Genomic DNA, 26,438 nt, shown 5'->3' on the forward strand with positions numbered 1-26,438 from the left:
CACTGTACAGCTAATGAACATTATGTAACTCTATTCCCATATAATTTTCAAATTTTAATATAACACCGTAAATATATATATATATATACAGAAAATATTGAAATTATTTTTAAACTATTTATATAGTTTTTTTTTTTAATTTAAGTCTTCGAACGCTCCTTTCAACGTTCACTTTGTTGGCTTATTTTATTCTTAGTTTATAAAAATCCATCGTTCTATTTTTATAATAGTTAATATTGATTTCACAATATTCCAGATATTTTACTTATGAAAATATACACAATCTTATTAGGAAAATATAATCTTTATAAATATAATACTAATTGATAAGACGAATGAATTTATAAGGTGCTAATTAAAAAAAAATTACTTTATTAATTAAAAAAAATATATTTATAAGAAATATGTAATTAAAAAAATATATAAACATAATAAATAAATCATAATTGAACATTTATTTAAAATGGATATTTTTCTACGGACTCGTTTTAATATACTTAACAGTCGCTTCTTATTTCATACATTACTTTCTATATAAAATTAATTTTATTCAATATATCGATTCAAATAATATTGATTAAATATTTTAACAAAAGGTGGCTAAACCCATAACATTATTAAATAAAATTGATTAGAAAAATGAATGTAACTTAAAAATTTATTTATTCATAAAAATTATGTTACAGTGATATTTTTATATTATATACACATATGTTAGACAAGAAGTAATGTTAGTTATCTTGTCAGGAAGATTCTACAAATTTTTTTTTTTTTTTTTTTTTTAACAATTTTTTGCTTAAAAATTAATTTTGCTAAATGAGCTACTTGATACCAATCGCTAAAATTCTTTTATTTATTTTAAAAACTCTATTCCGTTTATGTCTAAATTCATGATATTGAATTATTTATTTACTAGAATGATTTATTAATTCATAACACATATTCAAATATTAAAGTGTGTATGCATTCTATAATAAAACGGCGTTATACTTGAATCAACTTAAGGATAAATTAGGTTCTTCGTAATAATAGTTCTCGGTTAATAATAGCACCCCCTTAAAATTACATAAAACACATATGTATACATACATAATACTTTTTCAAACAACATGAAATAATAATCCTCAACGACTTTTTAGTTTTATAATGTAAACAATGAATGATATAATTACATAATACAAATATTTCTATTATCTATTATAATTATTTAATATAAAGTATAAAAAAATTCTTTATAAAATATAGATAATGTCGTATGGATTTCTGTAATAACAAACGTGAAAGAATATTCATTTAATGCTGTAAAAATAGAAAAAAAATTAATTTTTATCATATATGTAATTTTGATTTTTTTTTTATCTAATTTAATATTAATTTTATATTTACATAAATAATTTGTAAAAAAAAATGAAAATAAGAATTAATACAAAAAAAAAATCATCCATTATGCATGAATAAAACAATTTTTCTATAATTACATTGAAATAAAACAATTATAAAATAAATCATTTTATTACATGTATTAATACATCGATCGATAAAAACTTTTGTATTTTTCTACATCGTTGGAATCAATCGCCAATAATATGAATTTTATAATGAAAAAGAAAAAAATATCGTTTCAATAAAAAATCATTGAACAAGGAATTTGTTCATAATAAGTTGCGCATTCAAAGTTCAATCTTGAAAGAAGTTAAATACTACCTATTAGCTTTAAACATAAGTACTACAGATAAATGGCAAGATTATAACATTATCCACTTGAAACGAAGCATAAAGATGAAGAGGACGAAGAAAAATGGGAGGGAAAAAAAAAGAACAAAATATTTTACAGAAATCGAAGATAGCTCCTAGATGCTAGTAGAAGCAAAATGAGAATGAAAGAAAAGGAGGGATGGTCCACTTTGGGCTTATACTTGAGCTTGACCCATATCAAACCATCGTTGGAGCCACGAGAAGCTCCCGAGAGCAAAAAATCAATTTCCTAAAAATGCTCTTTCCCCTATTATCGCGATGCTTCCTACGCTCTACGTTCGTGCTCGGAAACGTACCGGGACAAGGTCGGGTTTACGCGCACCCGGTACGGGAAGAGGGTGAGAGGAAAACGTACATAGCGCCACGACTCGACTCGAGAAATCTCGACCTAGATAACGTCTCTTGTCATCCAAGACCACATCTTCTCCCTGTCCGATATTACAGGCATTTGCGCCGCTTAACCCAGAGAACGCATACAAATGCAAATTTATCACTTGCTGATTCCTACGCTTCTGCGAAAAAAACTTTTCTTAATTATAAGAAGAACAGTGATTTTACTCGACCTTGGTAACGCAAATTATACGATACCTGACAATTACACCTGAAATAAAGGAACTTTATTACAAATATATACAAGTTCAGTATCAAACTGAACGATTCTTAAGACTCTTTCAAGACAATTGAAATTAAATACTTCAATAATCAATGTTTTAATATTAAAAACAAATAATCGGAAACAAGGATTTTAACTTTTAACTTTTAACAAAAGTCATAACAACATATTAAAAAGAGATGTATATTAGCAATTTTTAAGTGTCATAATTCAACATATACATATATACATTATAATAAAGATTAAATTTAATTAAAACAGTCGATTAATATATATGCTATATATATATATATATATATATATATATATATATATATATATATATACATACAGATTTGGCTATTTTAATTAAATTTGATCTTTATTTAATTTAAATTATAATCTACTAAATGCATGCACTCAAATACGTAGTATAAATCTACAAACAAAATTATATACAAATCTCAATACAGCATACAATAAAGGCCATTTTTTAAATTTTCTAACAATAAATTGTGATTTTTGTTGTTGTTGTTTTTATCTTCGTTACAAAATATAGCATGGGACATCGATTTGGTACTACGATTATCATACCACAGGTTTCAACAGCTACCAGAAGAATTAAAAATCCTAGATTCCATAAAAATTTTTACTTAAAAATTTAATGTATAGTTCTCTACTTTTTACAATAAGCTATAATTTTAAAATATGGTTCTGCAACACGTAAAACAAATTATAATGATGTAAGCAAATTTATCTAAAAATAAATTATATACATTTATAAATGATTAAATAAATTGTAAATTAAATCGGAATATTTAATTGAAAATAAAATATTTACGTTGAAACATATTAATGATATATTATTCGCAGATGTATAAATATATTTCTATTTTATAAAATATAATTTAAAATTTCATATAAATTACATTTCGTTCAATATTTTAATTACATTTTTATTTAAAGAAATATTTAAATATCCATATAAAACATATGTGATTAAAATTATAAATTTGAAAAAATTTTGTCCTGCGCAAATAAATATTAAATAAATGATTAATTATGTTTATCATTCTCCATAATATTCATAAACTAAATATTTAAGAATTCCTGACATAATAATAAAACTAGCTTACAATTACCTATACAATATACACTATATATTTCCAAATTCCTACAAAATATTAACGAAATTCACTTAAAGATAGTCAGTGATTTCATCAAAGATTGTCACTAATTGATTTTATCTACTGCAAAAATATCACAATAAATAAATTTAAATACTATTAATTATAAGTTTTGAAACAGGAAACAATAGTATGAAGCCCTACATATTATTGGCATAATGCAATATGGTTAGTACTTAGAAAGTGCTGAGACTTACAAAAATAATTTTTTCAAATTAGTTTTAATAAAAATTTTTAGTAAAATTTAAAATATATCTAATTAAAATGAAAGGGTAATAAAATTTTCATAACTATCGTGTATAATAATTTTCAAAACCATCTTCTATTTATGTAATATTTTAATATAAAGTTACAACTCTATGGAAATAAATATTACCTAAAAAAATTATTTACAGTAATGTAGTTAATTAATTAAAAATTTTTAATTGTACTTTTGTACTTTACAAGATTTCATTAGAAAATTTAACTTTTATAAAATTTCATTAAATAATTTCATATATCATGAGTTGCAAAACACGACATTATTTTAACTGCATTTATTATACTTATTGAACTACAATTTTATATCATCTTACTCAATTAATTAAATAAAAATATTTATTTATATAATTTAACTACAATATAAGTAAATCAGCTATTAGACATCTTATTTTTTGTTTTAAAAACTCATAATTCTAAAATATGTTTGACCTAATAAATTTCATTATTATATCGTAAAGAATTTTCTCGTATATTGTAATAATTATATTTAAAATTATAAAATCTTTTTATATTATATAACCTTTTAAATATTCATAAAAAAAAAATGTTATCTCCAGTGCTTAAATATAAAATATAGATGTTGAAAGATATAAACTTTTCTTGATTTCTATTGTGAAGCATAAAATGAAATGCTCAACTTTTAGATTGATTTAATCTTTTTACAATATCTTTATACTTTTCATAGAAATTACATAATTTATTTTCATTAAAATTAATCATTTATAAATACATTTTATAATACATCTGATGTTTTATTTTTAAACAATATATGATAATAATTTAAATATATTTTCTCTTTTTGAATTTAACTATAAATTATATATTGATTTACATGTCTTATGTTACAAAGTAAGTTGAAAATTAAGAAGGAATCTAACAACAAATTTTTAATTTTTATTAACATCAAATTGTATTTGGTTAAAATAAAATCCACAAGACATAAATTATCATTAAAATTGTACCTACTTTACTTGGTTAAAAGAAAATAAAATTTGATAATATAAATCAGACAAAATAACCAGAAAAGTTAAAGAAAAAAATAATGCAACGGAAGATTTATTTCAATTTTCAGTTATATTATCAAAAAATTATCAAATTCATAGTAGGTGTGGGCTCAGTTTAAACAATATACTGAGAATTAATATATTTTTTATATCAAGTAATCATAATTGTTTTGAATGTTAATATCCCATAAATTTGGTTTCCGAAATATATCGACCAATCAGAAATATGGATTATTTAAAAGTATACTCACTTCTTAATTAAATACTATCTTGATTAAAAATTCATAAATACTACAAAATTTATTAATTTCAAATTTATAATTTAAATTTTATTATCCTAGATGCAATAGTTTCAATTAAAGCATTCAAGTCAAAATTACGAAGAATATCCAATTGAAAAGTATAAATTAGGGATATAAAAAAATATCTGTAATAATTAGGTGTTTTTAATACTCTGTGTGATAATAATTAACGTCATACGACAATAATTAATAATAATTAACGTAATTATATATATATATATATATATATATATATATATATATATATATATGCCTGGCTTTGACTAATATTCATCTTATAATTATGTCACTTGATTACGTGCATATTAATGAAATAAATTTTAATCCACTAAAATTGTATATAAATATAATACTGTTTTTAATTTATATACATTCAAAATGTTTTAATATATATTCCCATAATTGTATCATAAATAGAAAAATAATAGTCATTAAATGTATAAATATTTTATACAAAATTTCTCGTGTTAATTTAAAATATTTACAGTCAGCACCTAATTAAAAAATGAAAGATCACAGTAATTTTAATTCCGTCTTAACATATAGAACCAACTAATTTTTTGAGATTATAAGTAAAGTACGAATGTAAAATATCTATAATAATATGTTTTAACTAAATGTTTTTATTTATTAAAATTGTATCAAAACTAAGAATAAATTTCACTTGAAGTATTCTTATTTTGAATAGAAAATGAATGGTGATTTAAAAAATTTAGAAACTTGATACTTGAATAATCGTATATAAGTTACATAATATAATAAATGTAATATGTATAATATAATATAAAATATTCTAAGAATGCACTAAATCATTAGGAGACGAATACCTAATATTTCAACTAGATTAATATAATATGAAAACATTTTTATTAAACAACAATGGACATGTATTTATTTAATACCATCGATCTATTAAAGTTTCATTAATAATCAGTTTTTTTTTAAATCAGTTTAATTAAAAGTTAAATTGCTACAGTAATGCGTAACTATATGCAAAGAAAATAAAATTAATTATTTTTTCACTTTAGACTTATGTTAAAATGATTTTTATGACAAAGTTTAACAAATATCGAAATTTATTGTATTGAAAACAGAAAAAAACTACAAATATAGTTTATATACTCAATAGGGACATAAAATATATTTACTAATGGCAATTAACAAGTGTTCAACTTATCAGTTGCTATATAAGATAATAACTGTAAATATGAAACACGTTCGCTTATATCGTCTGTTTATCGATAGCATTAACTCGTGCAATACTTAATGTATAATGAGAACTTAATAAATTGCAATACACCAATACAACCATCAAGAGAAAACGAAAAAATTTTATGTTAAATTAAAAAACACTAACATAACAATAATTTATTATTTACATTAGTTGAATCCATTATTAGGATTTGCAATTAGCACTAGATATTGGTAAGAGGAAATCTTATTCTCTTACAATTATCGTCTGAATGAAGGCATAAAAATAAACGATTGCTTTTATATTCTACACATTAATCTCAGCAACAAAAATAAAAATAGATGCTTTATGTTCGATACAACTCTTGAAAAAATAGAGCAATAAATGATAGTAATGTGGCACCTCCTAATTTATTATCCTGTCAGGATCGTTGGGCAGTCGATGGAGATATCAGTGGCACCAATTCTCAATAACATCCGATTTATTTTAAAACATTTTACAATATCAAAAATGTTAACCATATACATAACAATAAACAATATACTATGTGCAACGCACCGTGTGAATTTGGATGTAAGGGCCACGACGCTACCGTGATTACATACATGCACACGATGGCAACGGGAATAACAGGAAAAAAAATAGTATAAGGATAATTAAGGGGTCACGCGCGTTGTGTGAAGAGGCGCTCAATCAAACCCCATAGTATGGTCCGCCTCGAGGTCGTGCTCGTCGTCGCTCGCACGCGCTTCCCCAGCCTCGACTGCCAATCTTCCGATAAAAAGACGGAAGGAGTGTACGATAGAGGGAGCGGGAGAAGCTGTACGTGCTTCAAGGCGCCGACTCATCGTCTACCCTCAGGGTGCTCGCGCGCGCGCGCGCGCGCCTACACTGTAGACTCCATCCCCGTGTGCGCGTGCGTCTCGCAACAGCCTGCGCCCGTACCTAAGAGGGGGTTGCTTCCCTACCTGTTTCCTATGTCCAAAGAATAGCAAAAGTGTACACATGTGCGTGCGCGCGCACGATCCAATAAGCACTCGCAACCAAATATTAAAATCGTAAATACAGGTGTATACGCACATAGGTGCGTTCGATGACAGAGAGGGGACAATATTTCAATAAAAGTTCTTAACAAGAATTCATTTAATCTTAAAGAAGGCTCTATAAGAAAGAAAGTAACGTGTTGTCATGTATATATACGAAAGTATTATCAAAATTTTCTATACGAATTTGAAGTGTAAATGACGGAAATTATCCACTAGGTTTGAAACAATATATATATATATATATATATATATATATATATATATATAATATTTATCACAATTATTATCAGTACTTTAACGGTGCTTCTTGATATTTATTCACATTTATGGAACATTATTAATATAGGCTTGTACGTCAACACTGACTGATAAAATCATAAATTATTACTCATACTGAACAAGATATTAAAATGATTTAGACGATTTTTCAAACGATAAAAATGAAATAGAATGAATAACACGTTTTATTTTATTTTTATTTTTCTTACGTTATACCGTGCTTCAAATAAATCACTTGTTAATCGTTTAATTAATGAAATGCAATAAATAATTTTTTTTTTTTTGTATATATTAATGCACGACTGATTATCAATTTTTCAATAATAATATAATTTTAATACATAAATCTGGCAAGTTTCAATCTTTTTTTTAATCCCTTCTTTAAATATCCAAAATAAAATAAAACGAAAAATTGTCAATGTATTCCATTTAAAGAAAAAAGATTAATAAATTACTCAACATATTTTAAAAATAAATATAATATGAAATATTTCATAATGGTTTCTTTAATTGAGATTAGATATCCAACGAAATATCTTAACGTATTTTTTAAATATACAACAATTATTTATAGAAATATAGAAAAGTATGTATTGAAACACTTAAAATATTACATTTTAAAAGATTTAATAAATGATCGCCTATCGTGCCGCAATAAAGGTAAAATTATGTAACTATAACTATATATTACTCAATTTTTTAAGAAACAATTTTTAAGACAATATTTAACTTTAAAAAATGGATATAATGTTGTTACTAACTTAAATGTTAATCAATTACACTTTTTTAATCAAACTTTTAAAAATTTCTTTACTATGTGCATTTAGATGGTATAAATTAGATTAGTAATTTAAAATAAAATAGTTCTTAAACAGTTCATTAATTGACAGCTTCATCTTTACAAAATTTAAATAATATAATACTTACATATTAAACATAGTAATATAATATTTCAGACCACTTATATTATTCACGTTTTCTAATTTGTAATGTAAATATACTAAATACATTAAAAAAAAAAAGCTTTAATAGTGAATAATTTCCATGTATCTGTATATTTAAAATTATATTTTATTAATGATAATGCGTACACATATAATTATGAATAAATTATGAAGAATTATATGAACACAACGACATAATTTTTAAATGAATCTTAATTAGAAGTATTCCAATTTATTAATGTTTTATTCTAAAATTTATACTATCTATAATCTATAATCTATTTGAGTTAAATTAAAATTTCAAATAAATTTTTAAAAATAGTATAATTTAAATGCTAAATGAAAATAATCGACTCTTTTAAATATTCGTTTAAAAAATTGTTATTCTCATTTATCACATGTTTTACATTTAATTTACATTTTAATATTAATTTGTTTATTAAAATCACATAAGCTTGAATGTAATAATTCTAATACATTTCATTTACATTAATAAGATGTTAAATTGGATTAAATAATTTTCTTCATGATAATAAATATAAATTCAAATTTCATAAAATATAATCTATAGTTGGATATTTTATACGCTCGTTAAAATATTAAAGAAGTGCATGAAATAACACTAATCTACGAAATTTAAAATTTTTGCTTTCATAAATTAGTGTTTCATGAATACTATATATATAAATAATATTATACGTAAATGAATTAAATCATAATGATATTATTGTACAAAAACAAAAAAATTTCGGTACTCAATTCACTCAATATTCAATTCATACAAAAATAAAAAATTAAAAAAACTTAGTCTAGCTGCAATTATTTACAATTTTAATTTAATAATAATAACATATTATTAATTTAAATATTATTCTTTATTTTTTATATTAAAATAAAATAATTTAAAATAAAATAAATTTAATAATTTTAAAATAAAATTTTTAATTGAAAAATTTTCGAAATTTCCCTAGAAATACTCTAACTAAAATACATCATAGTCAACTGTAAATCTATTTATATTCATTTATTTAATTAATTTTTCACTATTAATATTCATATTTATAATAAAATATAATTAAATATATAAAAACTAATTAGATAATTTCATGAAAGATAAGGGATAATTTATGATATTATATAAAATATTTCCTTTCTCTGTATAAATTTACAAGTAAAGTCTCATTTTGATTACATGTACATTTAGCAATTACATTGTAACAAATTAAGATATTAAGATATTAAGAAATTTCAGAATAATTTCTATACCAATAATCCATTTTTAAATCTGCTATTTGAAGTATAATAATAAGATATATAAATGTATTAGAAGATTTCAATACGTGTTCATTATTAGAATATACGTAAAAATAATTTACATTTATATTCTTTTGAACAATCGGCCTATCTATAACTCATCAGTTAATTTTTCAATAAAAAATAATGTCTTGTACCAAGTACTTTTTAAATCCGTCACCTTTAAAAATTCATATTTACGGACTCTATGATGCACATTATACTTTCAATGTCGCAAAACAATGGGGACATAACACACTATAAGGACTTATTTTTTATACTATTTTATAATTAGAACTTGACACCTATGTCTCATAATCGTTATGTACAAAGATATATTTTTTAAGAAAAAAAAAAAAAATTAACGATATTAACAAGAAATCTTTTTAATTGAATTCTTTACAATGCTGACATATGATGTAACGAAAAATAAACTAAGGCTACTAGAAAAATGAAGATCTGAAGTGTATCGGAAAAAAAAAATATGCGTAAAAAGGAAATTGAGTAGCCATCGTGACATTATCACAGAAATTTCAAACTCATATTCGAAAATAATTAAATGCATATAAGCATACGTTACCTATCACTATTACCTATCATTATTTAATATTATAAATGTATTTAAATAAATAAATCTATTGTGTTTATGAACTCTGAAAAATTATATATTTTTCATTTATATACGATGTAATCGTTACAATTAATCAAATAGTATAATTAATGAAGCAAATCCCATTAGAAATATAATTATTTGAGAAAATTTTCATAAAATTCTAAATCATTACAGTTTATTCACAAGACTATTTAAGAATTGATAAGATTCTCATTAAAAAATATTATCATAATCATTTCATAAACAGCTTCGATTGTCATGACAAACATTTTAAATTTGTATTCCTTCATTGTATTTTATCTTTTTAATTTTTAAATTAGTTTACAAGCAACTTTGGAATTAAAAATTAAATAAATATCATACGAGCATTATTATAATTTTTTTTATTATGAATTTGTTATTTTATCAAAACATAATTTATTCCGTTTGCTAAAATCAAATTCATAATTTTTAAACTTATACAAATAGAATTCAATTTTTTATTATCACAGCTATAAATTATTATAAATATTCCTTCTATATATGTATATATGTATTATATTGCCAATTAATAAATAATACTAAAGAATTATTAGAAATGATTCTCTCGAACCAAAACGGATAAAACTTACCAGAGGAAAACAGAGAAAGTCCTTCCTTACGTTTTTCCATATTTAATGGTTTTAACTTGCTTTTGGCGATTTTGCGTGATTATCTTCTTTAATAGGCTCTATTGAGTTGAGTTTTAAATTACCTCGTATTCCCCTCACATTCGATACGACTTGTTCGAGTATTGACTCACTGAAGTGAAATCACCTGCAATACAAAAACTTATTGGGAACTTTTTTAGTTTAAAACCTAGTGCATACACGCACACGTATATGCTCTTATATATAAATCTTATTCTTAGTTTTTTAAACATCTTTTCCACTGTACATTAATTTGACGAATATTATGGTATTATATATTTGATGTAATATATATTTGAAAAATAAGACAAAATTTTATTAATAACACAGTATTAACAATGTTTTTAAGTCTAGAAAATCAGTTATAAGATTTTACTAATTATCAGTAATATTATTGTTAATATCTGTATAAATACTTTAAATTATTAATTCATATTTTTAAAAAGCCATGTTAACAATGATTAATTAATTTTTGAAAATTATTATTAAATACTTAAATGTATTATGCTCGTTAATATAATTGTATATATTTTCCTTCTACTTTAAAAAATAACTAATTATTTTGTTTAATGAAACATCCAACTTAACCCAAACAATTTTATGAAATATAATATAATTTTTTATTATAAATAGTAGAGCTATATAAATAATTATAATATTTATTTTATAAATACAAAAAAATTAAGATTTGTTATTCGGTTCCATGTATACCTATATTTATATTTTATCTTTCAGATTCAAATGAATACCATAAAATTATATAAAAAAAGCCTGTTTCAATTTCAAATAAGAAAAATTCAACAATATCAAATGAAATATTTTTAGCAAACTGAACTAAAGAATAAACAAAGGCACAATGTCACAAATATTTACATAATATTAGCTTAAACAACCAAAACTGTAGAGTTATTAATAATAGTCTTTTGAGTTAACATTTTTGAACGTGTAAAGAAAATTTTTCAAAGTACATAATAATCTTAAACAGTAAAATGACTTTATTCTAAAGTAGTAAACAAAAGTTATTCGAAATAAAATTTTTTTGATAAAAATACATTCAATATGGAACGAACAAATTTAATAATTTCAAAAGCTTTTTACTTAGAATTATTACTTTTTCTAAATTATATTTTAAAATATGTACGTTGATAATTAAATACAATAAATTGGCTGTTTTTATCACTCTATGTCAATGTTTTAATAATATTTTTAAAAACAACTCAGAAAGTTAGCTCATAAGTTATTATAAAATCTTAGAACTTGTACTCGGATATAAAGTAACAGAATGAAAATATATATTAAAACTGTTCCAAAAAAAAAAAATATATATATATATATATATATAATTCTTATAATAAATTTGCAAAATAAATTTTTGTTCTATATAAATTAAATATAATTTAATGTAAATATTGTAATACATACACTTAATGTATTGATAATTGATCGCTTGAAAATAAATTGAAATAAAAATTAAAAACATTAGCAAAAACAAAAAATATATGAATTACAGATAATTTAATATAATAGATATACACTGTAAATTGATGTTAATACCACATCAAGATGACTAATTAAATGTTTTATAAATCTCATAATATTCTAAATATACTAGATTTATTATTAATTAGATAAATATGAAATGAAAGTATACTTCATCACTAGATTATTAAAACATCACAAAATATGAGGTTATCATTATCAACTTAAATTTCACATTTTTCACATTTAATATTTTGGTCCACTGTGAACAAGACAAAATAGAAGAAAAAATCATAGAAACACGTATCTAATTTTACAATCAATGTTCACCAAAGATTTGTTGAATAAAAATGTCAAAAAAGTATATTAATGTATTCGAAATACGGTAGCTAAATTAAAAAAAATTAACTTCCGAAAAGTATTATTATTACCAGAAGATAAGAATTTTAACCACTTGTTGCCAGGGCAAAGCCGCCTTATGCATATACACAACGAAGACAAAAGAAAAGTATTTTTGCACTAAACGCGTAAACATGCTTAAATACATATTAGATTGCACATATTAAAAAAGAACCAACAAAACCAAATGATTCTTATAACTCCGACGTTAATTCGCCACGTCTGTGTATTACTTTTGTCTCTCTTTCTTTCACCACGGTAATGATGTTTCAGAGATGTATCGAGAGAGAGAGAGAGAGAGAGAGAGAGAGAGAGAGAGAGAGAGAGAGCGAGCGAGTGTAGTGAAGGAGGGAGGGAGAGGGAAGGAGCTAAAGAAAGAGAGAGAGAGAGAGAGAAACGGTTTCCACGTAAATAAAGCGGGTGCCCCTTTTAAAACTATACTACAAACTATACTACAGATATTTCTAACCTTAAATAAATTACTCCAGATGAATATTTAAATGTTTTGCTGGCAGACGAGAACGAAAAGACTGGCTTCATCCTTCGTCTTTTACTTATCGAAAAAATCGAGATATAGAGAGAGAGAGAGAGAGAGAGAGAGAGAAAATGTGCAAAAGCATGAATATTACGTGTGTTTATGAGTACGAAAGAAAGGCTTACACTCGAGTACGATGTTTCGAAGCGTCAACCATTTTGTAGGTAATATACGGCTTTTACTAAGTTTGCAGAAGTTGGTCATCAATGTGTTAATTAATTCTTTTTAAAAACATAAAAGTTGCACTTCATTATAAATATAAAAATGATTTACTTTGTAGGCTGAGAGATTTAGAATATTGACGTAAAAGATTTTAATACTATGAGAATTGACTGTATGGAGGAAAAATTGATAAACATCGGCTTAAATCCAATTGAATATTTGTAAATTAACGGTAGTACACAGGTCTTCGTCGCTACATATTGCAGAAATTATATTCTAATTCAAACAATAAACAATTTTATCGAATCGTAATGTGTTATGTTTGCATTATGAGTTCAGGGAGTTTGTGCACGAATTATTCTAGGGAATTTTTCATCGTTTAAGTAAACATTGTTTAAAATATTTTCGTATATTAATTTGTCATTATAATTTTATCAATATTTGTACACTATTAAAAATTGAGGAAGCATTAAAATTTGCAAAATACAAGTACAATGAATATATTTTATTTACGAGAATTAAATACGAGAAATGTGTTCAGGGTATTGCGTTATCCTTGTTCTTATTGATACATATGAATTCGATATATTTAAAGCTCTCGTAATTCTTACGAGCAATATGTAACAATTAACAGTCAATTTTAATTAAAAAAATCCCAATTTATAAAATTCATATATAATAAATCAAATTTTAACCGAAAAGATAATTGAATTTTTGCAAATACAAAAACGTACTGAGAATGAATATAATCGCATTCGGATAAAAGTTCAAAATATCAAATTAAAAATTAGAAGTAAATTCATTAGGGATATCTTTGATTGATTATCTTAATAGTTGCCCCATCATGTTTAGACGATATAGTACTAATATGTTTCTAAAAATCGAGATGTACCGTTAAAACAAAATTATTTCATATACTTTACACAGAAGTTTTTTAATGTAGAAAATCAAAAGATTGATTATTTGTTAGAAATTATGGTTGATTAAGATATAGTTAAAGGCATTATTATAAGTGATAATACAACTTTAGTACGATAGTTAAGAGTAGCATTGTAAACATTTGATTAACTAGAAATCAAAATGCATACGAAAATATTAAATTCCTAAAGCAGCGCGCATGCGTGCGTGAATCCACTAGCTCGTTCAATTTAATAAAGTAAGCCATAATTTAACGAAATTATCTAGTAAGCAATTAGAAGAGTAATTAATCTAATTAATTGTAATATATCGTAATAACGGAATATTATTAATTTTAAAATCTTGCGCTACATTTACGTATATTAATTTTATAAACGTGTAAACAACAAAAATAGATCTGATTTCGTAATATTTTTTTGTAAAATAAAAAAATCACACGAACAATTTACAAATTCGTCAGTACTAATAATGGACGTGATTTTTTAAAATTCATCTATTATTGATATTAGACTTAGGTTGCCAAATCTTTAGACAAACCCCTTAAATCAACATCGGGTTATTCTTTAAACATTGAATTCGCCTAAATAATTACCACCACATACAAGCAATATATTCTCCGGCTATTGGCTATATGACTTTGCTGCTACTACTTCTCTCATCATACACACACATCGATGCACGCACGTGTGAGCATACATAGGCAGGCGCGTATGCACATGCGCGTGTCACAGATCGCGGACGTAAGAACCGATGGTGTGAGCACTCGAGGGTTGTCCATCTTATGCCAAATCTTAGGCGTTCCGTTTGATTTCTTTTCAAACAACGGATCTATCAAGAGTTCGCCGTTTTCAACGTAAACGTCTACTTTACTTTCTCACGATTACAAAGTGAACGAGCGCTCCAAAGTTATAACGTCTTCATCAGCTTGTCCTCTCTCTCTCTCTCTCTCTCTCTCTCTCTCCTTCTTTCATTCCTTCTCTCTACCTCCCTCATAAATTTAACGTGATCCTATACACTCACTCACTCACTCACTCACTCACTCACTGTTTTTTTCACTCGACTAAGGTTGCGCGCACGCGTCCTGAGCCTCGATCTGCTCGCGATGTGAACAACGTCGGTACGTACATATTACACAGTCCAATCTCTTTATTTCTCCGTCTTACGGTCACACTTTCTCTCTTTCTCCCTCTATCGGAGCGAATGTTGACTTCATAGACACAACTTTCTCGGTTGTGTGTAAGAATGAGAGAAAGAGAGTTGGAGAAGGGATCGACATTCACTATATATAATACTTGTGTCACCTTCATACGTGGGCGATAAAATGAGAAAGAAAGACTCGCTTACACCTGTTATGAATCAGCCAATAAAATCTTGAGAATTCGTGATCGCGTAGTACATCGTGTGTTAGCCTTTAAGGTAACTGCTGTATTTAAATTATGGGAAAATAATGATGGTTCTTCGGTGGTGCATTTTCAAGTGTTTATCATCGGGGAGGAAAATTTCTGAAAGGAATATTAGACTTGTATTAGGCTATTGCAGGAGCAAAATCATTAGGATTTTCTGCGATAGGGCACGATATGTATGTTGTAACATTCATCGAAGAAGAAAATAAAAACATTAGGGATTACCCAATATAATTTGACAACTATAATGCAGTTATTTTTCTTTATTATTAACGTAGAGGGCAATAATCATTATCGTTTAATTTTAATGTTGCGTACAATTTCCAAGACGCTCATATATGTTAAATATTTATAAAACAAATACGACAAAATTATTTACTATAAGAAATTTTTAACGAATGACACTAAATCATTTATAAAGTAATTCATCCGTACAATGAACTAATTAATGAGCAATTAATTACAAATAAATCAGAAATTAAGAATTTAAATGGAAAACGTTAAGATGACAAGCCTTACATTTTATATACAGACGCTCTAATACCTCTAAAATCAATTATTCTAGTAAAAATAATTAATTTCTTGTATTATACTATAGAATACTATATATACTATAGACTTATGAAATTTCAAAATAACTATTGAATTAATTACCTACAAATGCTAATAATTAAATTGTATTGATTGAATATGAGAAACCGATTATTGTTAATTGATCCCTCGATATTGAAATTTATAATAATAATAGATGAACGATTAAGCAAAAAACGGTATATTTTTAAATGTCAGAAATAATTTTTCTATATGCTGTTACAGAATAGGATTATAAAAAACTTTAAGAAGAATTGATTCGTTAGCTTTAAAACACTTTATGATGTTAATCAATAAATTGTTTTAATATGAATAAGTTTTTGAAATGTAATTATAATATATTAATAAGTGTGGAGAATTTATCACAAATTTATATTTCTCAAATCAGATGCCAATAGTTTGCAGATAATTTTTAACTAATTTGCTATCGACATTTAACACTACTTCTTCAAACTAAATTCTCTAATGGACTAATTATAGATTCTTTATCGTATAAGAAAGTATTTATTAATATGTTAATACTATTATTAATACTATCAAAAATAAAAAAAAAATTTATTTCAACTTATCATTTTTTTCTAATATTCATGAATAACAAACTAATTAAAGTTTTAAATTTTAAGAAAATGGATAGTCACTTTTACCGATAACCACAAACTCTATTTAAAAGACATGTCTACTCTTTGATATTATAATAACAATTTTCAAAATGATTTAGAATTAAAAATATTAGTTTATATACTTTAAGAGATGAAAGTGATGTCTAGTAATTAGATTTTGTACGTAGTTTCTTACTTTGTTTTGAAAGGTATTTAAATTTCATGTTATTTTTAGAGTTTCAGTTACCTAACTCTTTAAAATGGTTATTAAGTTAAAAATTAAGGTTATTATATTTAATGTATTTATTAGTTATTAGTAAATAAGAATTTTTTTATTATAAGACAGCATGAAATTAACAATGCGTTCACGTATGCTGGAGTAATTTAAAATTCTAATTCTATCAAAAGTATATTAAATATTAGTTAAATATAAAATTATATTATATATATAAATTTTTTTGTCAAGTTTCGATTAGCAAGAAAAAATTGAGAAAATGAAAAATCTGGACAAAGGACTTAAATAAACATCTTCTCAATGAATAACATTTGTAAACATTATTATAATAGTGTATTTTATGTTAGGGTATATATAAATACCATATTGTTTTAAAATATATATTGCAATTAATTGAAATTTTTCAATCAGATCTACTATAGTATATATATATATATATATATGTATATATATATAATGATTATAAAAAGTTATTGGTAAATAAAACTTTTAAAATACACATTCATTTACATTACAAAAGCGTTTTTGGGGAAAAAAATTAAAACTGGAACATACTACCAATTTATATTTTCCATAGAAACTTACAAATATGTAAATAATAAATTGGTTAAATATAAATTCATAAGTATTCACGGATTATTGTATTGTATGGTATGTGTAAAGCACATATAATAGTTCATATATTTATTCTAAATCCAAATCTAAACTAAAGTAAGATATGATATTTATGTTTCATTTGCTTTTCATAGCGTATGAACAATTTATTGTAAATGAACAAAACAATTTTACTACAATAATTTGATTATTAAAAAAGTATATATATATATATATTTATGTTATTTTCACGTTAACTTAAATATTTTTATACACTTTATAAAAGTTTTAGAAGCATTAATGTTTTGAACATTTTTGTAATACAAAAGAGTATCTGGCTACGAAATACATTATTTGAATTGTACTTAATTTAAGGAGAATTTAAAAAACAAGAATTTAAAAATCAAATAACACTTACGTAGATCAAAATTAGTGAAAATTTTAATGTATAACATTATTAATTTTTTTGTCAAACATTTATCTTACAATATTATTATTTTGAAATGAATATTAATTGGTTTCATTATACGTATTATAAATCGAAATATCTGAGAATTTGTTCAATAACACTTATAAGGTGCTTTATGTTAATATAAAAGCACGTTATGATAAAGAAATAAATTTTATCCATGTCCTCATTTTTTTAATGTTTCTGAAATTATTTTCCTTCCTAGCCTTATATCTCACCAATTACCTAATTAATATTATGAATCACAATTTATTGTAAAGTTATTGTATTGAAATTCAAGGTGACATGAACACACACACATACATACAAACAAACATATATTCAAAAAATCCATTTATATTATTTTTAATATTTTAAAAATATGTACGTTAATATTCAAACATATGTATTTAAATAATTTAAAACGAATCTATTCAAATAGACATATAAGGTAAGTGTTAATTAACTTTGATACATGGACACAATCAAGTATAATTTTTATTATATTTGTAACGTCGATATTGACAAAAACATAGGAATTTTGAATATTTTATTAACATGAAATATATATTTTCAAAAAATTTAATAAAATCTATTTTGTCTAATAAAATCTTCGTATTACATACTAAATAATAATACGCACGATATTACTCAAAATATTAAACAAATATTTATTGTTATTCATATATTTGATAGCTATATATTTCTAAAATATATTTTTAACATTAATAAAATTTAATCAAATTTATGAAATACAAATGATTGGATTTGTTTTTACAACACTACATCAAGCTTAATTGAACTATAATAATCAAATATTTTAAATAATATAATATTTAAATATATTATGTATTCATTTTATTCTATTAATTTTAAGTTATTTTTATTAGAACTTATAGAGAATTAAAGTTATTATTGCATCAAATAGATATACATAGTCAAAAAAACGAAAGTTTTATATGTATAAATATAAAACCCAAACATAATGTATGAATAAATATTATGAATATGGAAACAAGTTGTATTTACAGAAATAAGTCTGTAACTAATATAATTTTAATTTAATAATAATTTGATCGGTGGAAACGCCTAAGACCTAAATTTACCAAGTCTTTAAAGACTCACTTCCATCAAAATATTAAAACGATCTTTTAGACGAAATACGAAAGAGTATTTTAATTAATATTCAATTGAATTTTATTACGATAATCTTAGATACTTAAATTTGTGCATCAAAATTATTTATACAAATAAGGCTTACGTATTTCATTACGCATCTCACTAATTCTTTTTATAAATCAACTTTTTAAATTTATTTATTATTTTATTAAATAGTTAATGGTGTTTTACAATTAAAAAAATTAACAAATAATATATATTATTTAATATAATGCATAAAAATATAAATAGTAATTTAAATATAAATAATAATTAAAATAATTTATTAAAAAAATAATGTTAAATTATAAATATATTGAGAGAATATATAAAGTTTACTAATGTAATAATGTAAGTTTCTTAAACTACTTACAACAATACTTTATTCAATTAGTATGGATAATTCCTTTGAAATTAGTATTAAAACGTGAAAATTAAATAGTTCATTTTTTTATACGCATTATTGGATTTTCAAGTTAATATATCTTTTTAACAAATTTAAAGAAAAAAATAAACATAGATATTTTATATAATTTTGTATCGATACTTCATTATATTAAGAAAATTGAAATTGTCGCATATAGTTTATTGCTTAGAAGATATTCATATTATGTTGCAAACTATTTCATCTTGCTGTTTATAAAATAATATAACCTTTCAATACAATTTTTTAAATTGTTGATTAAATATTTTCAATTAATTATCAGTTTCAGAATAGAGTGTGTGCATATATGTTGTTGCTCGAACGTGATCTCCTCCTCCCCCCACCCCTCCATCCCACATTCAAAACATAACTTTAATGAAGAAAATTAAGTATTTTGTAACTAAATGTAACTTCAAATAACATAAATATTTTTGGTATATAATGGAAATGGAATTTCAAATTTAAGGCCGACGTAATATGTATAAACAAAAATTGGAATTAAGGTAAGTATTAAATGACAATTATTTTAATAGCTGTTTAATATAAACTATAATAAATATATTTCAAATATCATCCGTATTGTGCTACTTATAAATGCATAAGACTTACGGGGTATCTGTTTATATTGAATTATTTCAATGTAAAAACGTATGTGGTTTGAATATTAAATGAGATTAACACACACACACACACACACACACACACACATATATATAATTACTCGTGAAAGAAATATAAAAGTTTAACAGGAAAATTTTTAATATGCATTATCAATATGATTAAAAGCATTAATTTCTGTTGTCTTAAAATGTTGATTTAAAGATAATTTCTTATTTTTCATATTAAATATGCGTAAAATATTATTAAAATGAAAGAAAACAGGAAAAATAATCTTTATGTTATCGAAATTTGTCATATTCACGATAGGATTACTTAATTTCTTTCTGCGTCACAACTTCTTTATCGTTGAAAGGATTTTTTTGTTAATATCTCATACATGTAAAATAATAATGTAAAAAAAAAAATGTAAACAGATTATATAGAACGAGTACGTTTATAATAGTAAAATTGAAATATTTCAATAAAATATTCTTAAGTTATTATTCCTAAGAATAATATAAACAACACGATCTACGTAGTAGTTTATAGCATGGAATCAATTTATAACGGCAAAGGATATTTAAATTTATATAATAAATGCATATTCTAGAATATTATAAAAAAATTTGAAATATAACATTGTTAATGATCTAATGTATGATATTTTTCTATAAATTCAGAAACATCTGCATTTTAGTGGCTGTTAAAAACAAATGCAGATATTCCAAATATATAAAAGATTTTTTTTTCAAAATTTTTCACTAATTAAATTGTATGGATAAAGAAATATGCTTCTGATTAAATAACAATGTAATACAGCCGTCGATTGACTCATATGTCCACACTTAAGAAATGAGTTCAGTATGAGCCGAACAGAACACTCAAACGAAAGAAAATATGTTTTACATTGCCACCTATCGAGGAGAAAAAAGATTAAAAATATAAGATCATATTGCGCATACAATTGTCGCTTGAAAATCTAATCATACAAATGCATATACGTACACACAGTATCATCTAATTATATCTACAAAACAACAAGCAAAAACGAAAATATCGTTTATCAACTCGTGATTTGAAAACTAATGTTTATATTAAAAATATCATTTTTTTCTCTCATAATTATTTAAAAATTGAAGCAATGTGCAATATAAATTTTTAAAGAATATATATTTTTCCTCTAAGCATTACACGCTTTAAATCCTAACTGTCAATCAATAAAAAGTATCGTTTATTATTTGCCTCAAATAGATTATGCTAAGGTTTCCTCCACCAAACATACTTGCATCGCCGAAAATTCGTCAGGGGCGGAGACTTTCAAAGGGTGAAGGCCATAAATAATACCTGCTCGACAGCAAAAAGTGACTCATGAAAAAAAAAAATAAAAAAAAAAAATAAATAATAAAATAAATAAATAAAAAATAAAATAAAATCCTTCTATTAGTGAAAAATTGATCTTTATATGACTTTTAGCAAAAAAATAATTCTTCTAATAAAATGTGTACAATATTCTAATCAAATTTATTAATTTGTCCTAATTTGTATATAAATATTTGAAATATTTTTTATTTTATTTTATTTTATACTTTTTCCTCTATTTCCTCTATGCTTCTTTGACACTTGTATACAAAAATGCATTTTTGCAAGTGTTAGTCTTTTAATCACGTGGTATCAGTACGCCTGCAGTTCTTTATATATATATATATATATATATATATATCAAAAAGCACAGAATATATGCCGTTTTTAGAATTAGTCAAATGTTGCCCTTTAAACGGTACAATATTATTTCATAAGGTATAATGCTTTTCCCATGCATGTATGTGTACAACGCGTTACAATAAATAAACGAGTGAAATAAACTTTCCGAGCATATTGTCTTTAATTAAATCGTAGACACAACTCGACTTGCCGTCTTCTTATAAAACGTCAGATAATGCATCTAATGCAAATAAATTGAATATTCGTAATGGTCGAGTCAAAATTTCCGTATAAATATATTTAACACTCTGTAATAATGTAATAATTTATTTAATCATTTATTTAATAACTTATTCATTAATCGATATAATGATTGAATAAATATCATTTAATGGGAAATTAAGCGCAAAAATTGAATTGTTCATAGTAGAAATAAGATTGAATGTGAATTTATCCCAAGACATTTTTCTCTTACTTGAAAGTGTTCTCCTACTTTTACATTATATAAAACGATAAAAAGAAAAAATGATTCGTAAAGTGGGAGTCTTTTTAAATGAACGAATAATGTAAATTTTAATAATAAATAATCGTGAAAAGGATAATAATTTTAACGTATATATCCTGCGTGAGCCCTACTAATCTGAAAATCATTTGTCAGAACATTTCCATCTATCTGTGAGCTAAATTTAAAATCAACACTTATGTTTCCCAAAGGAATCATTTTCCCCGGTCTCACGCCCCTCGCGACGTATATTTGTTAAAATATTATTAACTCCGACTTCGAATAAATCTTTGATCGGTCGACAAACTACTTTTCACCCCTTTCGCAGCTCGTTATTGCATACTTCATTGCAGTCAATTTGAGCTTTGAGCATACAGCAAACATTACATTGATAATTCTATAAATGATGCCTTAAAGTACAACTCGGTAAGCTCACCGTCATTTCAATGTGCACTATCGCACAAAAATGATAAAGACAAGCAACCCGACACACTAAACTCAACGAGGATAGAGTCACTGAGCGCTCGTACGTAATTCATGTGTGCGTTATTCCTTCGTTCTCCTGCCATATTTATTCTCTCCCACACAGGCGGCAGCATAGAGTCCGACGCCAATAAAGACAGAGGCAGTTCGGCTTCGCTGTAAAACTATAATACCACGGCTCTTATAACCCTCTTCTTTCTCTCTTCCCCATAAGCGCATACAAGAGTTTAGGTGGCGGTTGCGAGGGCGGGAGGGAGGGCGAGCGGGAGGATGGGGTGGGGAGGGTCAAGCACACATTGCGCACACAATCATAGGGGACCCATGGGCGACTCGGGCGCTCCTATTTATGCATAGGAGCTCGGGCGCACACAGGCGCACACTTTACAGTACGTATATAGGTTTGCTGCAGTGGCGACTGACGTTGGGGGGGGGGGGGCCGGAGCTATCGGCAAGAGTGGGGAGCCGTTGGTCGTGCGGGGGCCTAAATACACTCAGAGGCAGGAGCACGCACACGCACATGCGCGCATAAGCACGGGGCCGTAAATATTTCTCTCTCCCGATCGTCGTCATCACTGCCATTCTCCTTCTTCTTCTGCTCCTCTTCCTCCTCATCGTTATCGTCGTCGTCGTCGTCGTCGTCGTCGTCGTCGTCGTCGTCGTCGGCGTAGTCGTCGTCACCGTTGCCGTTCTTCTCCTCATTCTCCTCCTCGTTCTTCTTCTCCACCTCCTTCTCCTCCTCCTCCTCCTCCTCCTCCTCCTCGTTGAGCGGGAGGATGAAGAGTAGTTGGGAGAGGAGTCGGGAGCAGAGAGCCGTTCGGGAAGTCCACGTCGAAGAGACGACTAGAGGCAGAATCGAGCCTTAGTAGTTACCGTGTTGTTGTTGTTGTTGTTGTTATTGTTGTCGTTGTCGTTGTCGTCGTCATTGGTGGGGCTGCTGCTGCGCTCTCGCAACCGCGGCAGCGTCGTGCGCGAACATGCCTCGGCGACCGCGATCGGTTAGCGCGACGTAGTGCGCGCGCGTCGCCCTGGCGGAGAGGAGCGCTGGTCAGGACGCGGACTATTCGGTGACGTTGCGTGAGCGATGCGCTAGAGGCGGGGGCCGACGGGGGGGGGGACACATTCCGTCGAGCTTGACTGGTGTCGTGTCGGCGCAAGTGCGGCTCGCGAAGGTGTGACAACAAATTGATCGGAACCGAGCTTGAGAGGGGGGAGGGACGGAAGGGCAGTGAGAAAAAAAAGGGTCGGACGAGCAGGCAGGCAGGCAGGCAAAGATATACGAGTACGTAGGAAAAAAGAGGACGGGAGATGCAGGAGCGTCTCGGCAGGGAACGGCGCTCGGCGGCTGCTGCCGAGTTGCTTCTGCTACTGCCACTGCGAGAGTGTCGACGATCGATGACCTTCGACGGAGACGTCTTCCACGGGGCTGGCTGATCGCGCACCGACAGCGACGACGCGCTGCCACCCTCTTTAGGTTATACGGGGGAAGAAAAAACACACGACTCACGCGCGTGCTGCTACGGCCAAGGAAGCCAAAGCCAGGCGTGTGCTATATATCTATATGTGTATTCTTCTTGCTGAAGAATAATATCGAAGTGCAGTTTTTCGACGTGGGGATAAAGGTTCGTCTATTATTTCTTCTCTTCTTCGCGCGATCTATGCTCAAGTACAATGGAAAAGAGTGAAAATAGATAGTGCGTGGTAGGGAGGAAGGGAGAGAGAGAGAGAGAGAGAGAGAGAGAGAGAGAGAAAGAGAGAAGGACGACGAGTTGGTCTTCGTGATCCTGGCGTTGTGAAAAGGACGAGAGAGAGAGAGAGAGAGAGAGAGAGAGTGAGTGAATAAGAGAGGAAAGAGTAGTGCGGAATGCATGTATATATAGGTGTGCTCATATACATATGCACTCTCTTTCTCTCTTGACCCTTTTAAGCTAACTAGTCACTCTGAATTTTACTGACACTTTGATTTTCAACGATGCCTTTTTTCGTTACGTAAATTGTTTCTCGCTTTGACTTGTTTTGTCAATTTTTTTCCTCTTCTGCTAAACTTGGACGAGCGCATGACTTTTTTTTGAATCTTTTACATTCCCTGCATATAAAAAGTTAAAGTTAGCGAGAAAGAACGCATCGTGACCCTTTCACGCTCGCCGACAATTCCGTTTTATTACACTGCTCGATGGCTTTGAGCAATTTTTATTATTTTTCAACGTTACGTGAATAATCGCGTCGTTCCGATGAAAATATTATCAACATCGGACGTTTGTTCTGTTAATATATAACGTGATTAAAAAATTATATTAAAATATCTATAAACTTTTGATATTCGTTGTGTTGTCGATTAAAATAAAAAAAAAAACAAATAAAAATTAATAAATATTAATTTCACAAAACGAACGTCGAGAGAAATATTATTAATTTTAATATTGTTTGAAAATTAACATATTCAATGCTAATCTATGCCGCCCTACTCCACGACGCCTTTTCTGTCTGACTCCCCCCCCCCTCTCTCGTTATATTTATGATTGTGTGCTATCGTATATACGCATATAACGTGCGAGAAGCATATATTATAAACAGTATGTGTGCACATACATATAGTATGTACTCTATTTTCGTCGTCATCGTTGTTTCTTGCTCATTGCTCATTCGCTCATTCGCTTGCTCGCTCGCTCGCGTATATGCTCATACATATACTTCTTATTTACAACGCGAAAAGCCTTTGAATTTTGCTACTCTTATTTGCATGCTTTCGCCAAAAAAAAAATCGTACAAAGCTAGACGTGGTTACGTAATTTTGTTTCAGGAGATGTGCTTCAAGAAGCTCATACAAACGTGTGTGTTGATAAGATGAAGAGGTGATGTCTTTGGGGGTTGTAAAGAGTAATAGTAGTTTTTAAAGGGAAACGGATAGATATACACGAGAATTAGGAGAATCAGAAGTTTGGCTTTGGCCTTGGCTCTTTCTCTCAGTCTCCACGAACCACATTTATTTATATAAGTCTGTTCTTGGAGTCAGCAAGACTAAATTCTCTCTCTTTCTGTCTTTCGTGCATTTATGTAGGCATGTGTGTATAAAT

General features: G+C 26.7%; 2 protein-coding genes across 2 annotated transcripts in view; one reads left to right on the top strand and one right to left on the bottom strand.

Moving 5' to 3' along the window:
* cyst (rho guanine nucleotide exchange factor 18 cysts) overlaps positions 1–13,246 on the bottom strand; it is a 58,020-nt gene extending 44,774 nt beyond the window's left edge. Inside the window, exons 1-2 of the mRNA XM_011495712.1 lie at positions 13,047–13,246; positions 11,080–11,263 (exon numbers count right to left, since the gene is read on the bottom strand). Of these exons, the coding sequence (XP_011494014.1) occupies positions 11,080–11,119 (40 nt within the window). The 5' untranslated portion in view covers positions 11,120–11,263; positions 13,047–13,246. The remainder of the gene's footprint in view (positions 1–11,079; positions 11,264–13,046) is intronic.
* An 11,378-nt stretch (positions 13,247–24,624) lies between these two features.
* gek (serine/threonine-protein kinase gek) overlaps positions 24,625–26,438 on the top strand; it is a 29,699-nt gene continuing 27,885 nt past the window's right edge. The window contains exon 1 of the mRNA XM_011495713.1: positions 24,625–24,986. The gene's annotated coding sequence lies outside the window, so the exon portion shown is untranslated. The remainder of the gene's footprint in view (positions 24,987–26,438) is intronic.

The sequence above is a fragment of the Ceratosolen solmsi genome, unplaced genomic scaffold (assembly GCF_000503995.2).
Source record: "Ceratosolen solmsi marchali unplaced genomic scaffold, CerSol_1.0 scaffold11, whole genome shotgun sequence".
Lineage (NCBI taxonomy): Eukaryota > Metazoa > Arthropoda > Insecta > Hymenoptera > Agaonidae > Ceratosolen > Ceratosolen solmsi.